The 4,168-nt window shown below is 41.3% G+C and overlaps 1 protein-coding gene across 2 annotated transcripts; it reads right to left on the minus strand.

Annotated features, from left to right (window-relative positions):
- Window positions 1-1,188: 1,188 nt before the first annotated feature.
- On the minus strand, window positions 1,189-3,919 carry Tom70 (translocase of outer membrane 70). Of its 2 annotated transcripts, XM_065239139.1 has the most exons (4): window positions 3,640-3,919; window positions 3,052-3,380; window positions 1,551-2,990; window positions 1,189-1,488 (listed from the first exon to the last, which is right to left on the minus strand). In XM_065239139.1, coding segments are annotated over exons 2-4 (1,734 nt in total). In that variant the 5' UTR covers window positions 3,345-3,380; window positions 3,640-3,919; the 3' UTR covers window positions 1,189-1,487. The 2 variants fall into 2 exon arrangements, with proteins under 2 accessions (XP_065095211.1, XP_065095210.1); XM_065239138.1 differs by lacking the exon at window positions 3,640-3,919 and having other exon boundaries at window positions 3,052-3,563.
- Window positions 3,920-4,168: the final 249 nt, after the last annotated feature.

The following is a 4,168-nucleotide window of genomic DNA, read 5'->3' on the forward strand; positions in this document are numbered from 1 at the left end:
TATCACTTTCACTATTAGAGATGAACTAGCCTAAGGCTAAAAATCTCTTTAATAAAGTTTAAAAAAAAATCACTTTCACTATCAGACTACAGAGCTATAACATGTTATACTAATTATCGACAAGAAAAATGCCATCATGATAGGCTTATAGCATGTTATAGCTGATCAGTCTGGCCAGCGTTTTAGCGTATGCATAAAGCAATATATGGTGTTATGGGGCGGCATATACGAACGACCCTTTTTGATAGAAACGCTTCAGATGATTCTCAAAAGCATACATTTAGGAGTAAAAATTAACCGTTAAGTATCATGCATGCATAGGTATTGAACGTGGTGATCTTTTACAGTATACCTTGTTCTGACTACAGAGTTGTTATAACATGTTACAAAAGTGTCGTAGGCCTAGAGAGAGTTGTTATAACATGTTACAAAAGTGTTATAGGGTAAATTATGGCTTCGGCACCCATTGACTGTTTTCGGCAACCGAAATTGAAACGTTAATTTCACTGTATTTTCCCATCAAAACTCTTCGCTGAATGTATAAAGTCGATTCCTTACCTTTTCAGCTTCAACCTGATTACATTTTTACGACTGTGCAATCCTGTTATGCCATATTTTTCTTTAAATGAAATATACACACTACAAAATACGGCTGATTTCGAGTTGCCGATAATAGAACAGCTGGTTAACACGCAGTTCAAATGGAAAGGGTGCCGAAGAAAAAGAGACTGCCGACAATAGTCTCACTCACCTGAGAAGTTTGGAGCGTTGTAAAAACATGTTCAACCCGTTTTGATCAATTCTGTCGATTGGAATTGGTAGAACAGGAAGCAGATAAATGTCAACAAACAAACCTGTCATGTATGTATGTGACGCTGAGAAATACGTAAATTCCCCTAATTATCGACAAGAAAAACGTCATCAACAAAGCCTTATAACAACATAGAATAAAAGTACAGATCACAACTAGAAGCTTAACCTTTCAGTACTCGCGAAAACATTCTTCTAGGATTGGTCTATTGGACATTGTTTATTTTACTGTTAACGGTAACCTGGGTGCACATGTATGACTTTAAATGCATCCCAGACCTGAAAACCTAAACGCGACAATCGACTAGTTTGCCAATGTTTACTCGGAAAAATAAAACGGCATTTCATTTGTTTAACATAACTTCTTATTTTATTTACTGTTCCTTAGATACAATCGCGTACAGCTTGTACGAACGACTTAAGATTTAAAATTATCGTAAATTCTGATAATTATAATTCTATTTTTTATAGACTTTCTTTCCGAGCACAGGTAATTGCATAATCTGTTTCTGACAATTAGAAAACTAGGAGTAGTTTCACTAAACAAATATATTGCTACACGCTGAAATGTATAAAGAAAAAAAAAACTTACAATTTTTGTGTACGGATACGGAATCAAGTAACTAAGTTAACTTGGGCGTGAATGAGGGTAAAAGCGTCGTAAAAAGGGGTGATGTTCTGTAAAAAGAAAATCCGGATATTAGAGCACCATTCCGGAATTCGTTCAACTTGTAGCTTACTAGAATTGTGGCTGTGACATTTCGACGATGTTTCTGATGTCCAATCCCATGTTTTTCGTTACATTAACCTGCGCGATGGCGGCATCCTTCAGCGAGTACAGGTGAATCAGTTCCATCTCGGTCTTGGCCAATTTGATGGCACTATCGAACAGTTTTATCGCTTCTTGTAGTTGACCGCGCTGTACCTGGATGGTTCCAAGGGTTTCGTAGGCAAATTCGCACTTATCGTCCACACGAATAGCTTTTTCGATCAGTTCTACAGCCGCCGTGATGTCGGCCTTCCATTGGAGCTGCAGAAGAGCTTTGTGTACGAAAATTTGAGCATTTTCCGGTTCGATTTTGATTGCCTTTTCGAAAAAGTTATCGGCCTCTTGAAATTCTTGCTGATCGCAGAGAACTTGTGCCATTAGGCTGTAGCATTCAACGCAATCGGGGAAACGTTCGATGGCATTTCGGAAACCGTCCATCACTTTACGGAGGGCATATTCGTCCTTATTGTTCAGGGCCAAACGATAGGTGGCGTAGCACCGGTGGATCTCGATGATACCGGAATTGGGACACAGAGAACAAGCTTTCTCAAAGTCAGCGATAGCTTCCTCTAGACGATCAATCAAGATGAAGACCTGACCACGGTGGTGATAGATGTCACTATTGTTGGAATCAAGATCTTCGGCCATACTGAAATATTTGAAGCATTCCTCCGGGGTGTTGGGTTGGGTTTGCATGGCGAGAGATGCCCGCTTAATGAGGGCATTAGCTCGAAGCTTTTTATCGGCCAAGTCCGTCCCAATTACAGCATCGAGGTCGACGGTAGCTTCTGGATAGCTTGCCGTCAGAAGATAGAACGTTGCTCTCAGTAGCAAAGCTTCTACCTTATATTCAGCGTCGGCTTCGCTCGATTCTATTTCTACCGTGCAGGCGGCAATAATTTCATCGTATTGTCCCTGGTCGAGCAGAAGTTTAGCCTTGACAAAGCCCTTAGGTTCAGTACTAGCAATGACCAGTTTCTTAATGGGATCGTGGGAGAAAGACGCAAAATAGTTCTTTACGAAAAATGTAGACGGCTGGACATTATGCTTTTCTTTAAGCGCTTCCTTAGCGTGCTGTTGTCCCAGTTCCTTCAAGACACGATCGGCTAGGATTAGGGTATGTTTATTCTGGAATCCTTCCAGTATGCATGCAGCAGTTGTATCCTCTAGGGACGCGGCTAGTTCTTTTTGCTGTTCGTACGCCTTGGCCCTTCGCTTCAAAGCTTTCAGGTATTTAGAATTACAACTGAGAGCTTTGCTGCAATCTTCAATCACCGCAGCCCACTTCTGAAGATGCTCGTAAGCAGCAGCTCTATTCTGATAGAATGTGGATAAATCGTTTATCTCGGTTTTCGGGCACTTTTCAATAGCCAAATCGTACTCTTTAATAGCTTGATCGTATTTGCCATCCCTGAAAATAGAAACAATTGCAATTAGGTCTTAAGATTTCCAAATATCTAATCCATACTGACCGGAAATAAACATTTCCTTCATTCTTATGCTTCTGTGCTTCTTCCAGTGGCGTGAGCGTCTTCTTCTTTGCAAAAGCATCCTGAGAGGACCGGGATCGTTCATCTCCGTCGAGTGAGATGGTTTTATCCTTAATTTCACCCAGTTTCTTCTTAGTAAGTTTGTCGCCGGACCCTTCCGCTTCGGTAGACTTTTTCCAGTACAAATATCCGATCCCGAGAGCAACCGGTGCTCCTATCAGAACCGCCAGCTGCCACTTGGGAAAGGTGGATCCCGTGCTTCCAGTGCCAGCCATCTTTTATCTTTCACACCACCTTATATTTTTTTTTATCTGAAAAGCGCAAAGATTAACATTAGTCCGAAATGTCACAGATGGGTGAGAGAACAAAACTGAAGAGTGATTACGAAACGACTGGTGATAGTGAACAGAACATGTGTTGCTTGGATCTATCGATTTTCTGCTTGTTTTTCTGACTCCAAATAGATCGCTTCATCTATCAATATAAACACTCAACACCACACAAAAACTTTACAAGCGCTCATTAATGAAAACATTACTGATAGGGGCACGACCGTAGCCGGAAACTTACCGAAATGTTCCTATAACAGTGATTTTTTCATCCGTGGTTGGCCTTGTAGATTTTCTTTGGAAAAAAAAAACTCCGGTGCGCTGAACTTGCAACAGATTCAACTCGGCGACACAATCATGCTCAAACACAAACAGCACGGCTGTCTGGTTATGTAATATATTTTCTGCTGTCGCACCGGGCCAACTTGTGGCGGAACCGTTCTCCCTTGTCTGCGTGTTCCAAAAACGATTCCCTGATGGTGGTAATCTCCGGTCTTTTGCTATTGATGAGCCATCCACCACTCCATATCCATGAAGGAGAAAAAAAGACTGGACGATGAGATGATGACAGATGACAGTTCGAATAACCATGTTCGAAGTGTTCGACCATTGAAGAACGTGTGGAACGTTCGAAACAATAATAAATGTGACGCCCAATTTTAGTGGCGTTTCTGAAGGGAGAACCGGAGACGCACGGCAAATTGCGGCGTGTCTCTTTGAGTTTTTTTTTTTTTTAATTTTGATATGTCGAAGTCGGCTGGGTCCTGGTG

Source organism: Ochlerotatus camptorhynchus, unplaced genomic scaffold, assembly GCF_037179485.1.
Source record: "Ochlerotatus camptorhynchus isolate MF236.1 unplaced genomic scaffold, CSIRO-AGI_Acam_v1.1 ptg000052l, whole genome shotgun sequence".
NCBI lineage: Eukaryota > Metazoa > Arthropoda > Insecta > Diptera > Culicidae > Ochlerotatus > Ochlerotatus camptorhynchus.

What these genes read in the sequence shown, in the direction of transcription:
- Tom70 (XM_065239139.1), bottom strand. Translation starts at nt 3,344, where the DNA reads ATGGCTGGCACTGGAAGCACGGGATCCACCTTTCCCAAGTGGCAGCTG. An exon ending in GAAGGAAATGTTTATTTCCG is followed by an intron (nt 2,991 to 3,051) that starts GTCAGTATGGAT and finishes TTCTATTTTCAG; the next exon opens with GGATGGCAAATACGATCAAG.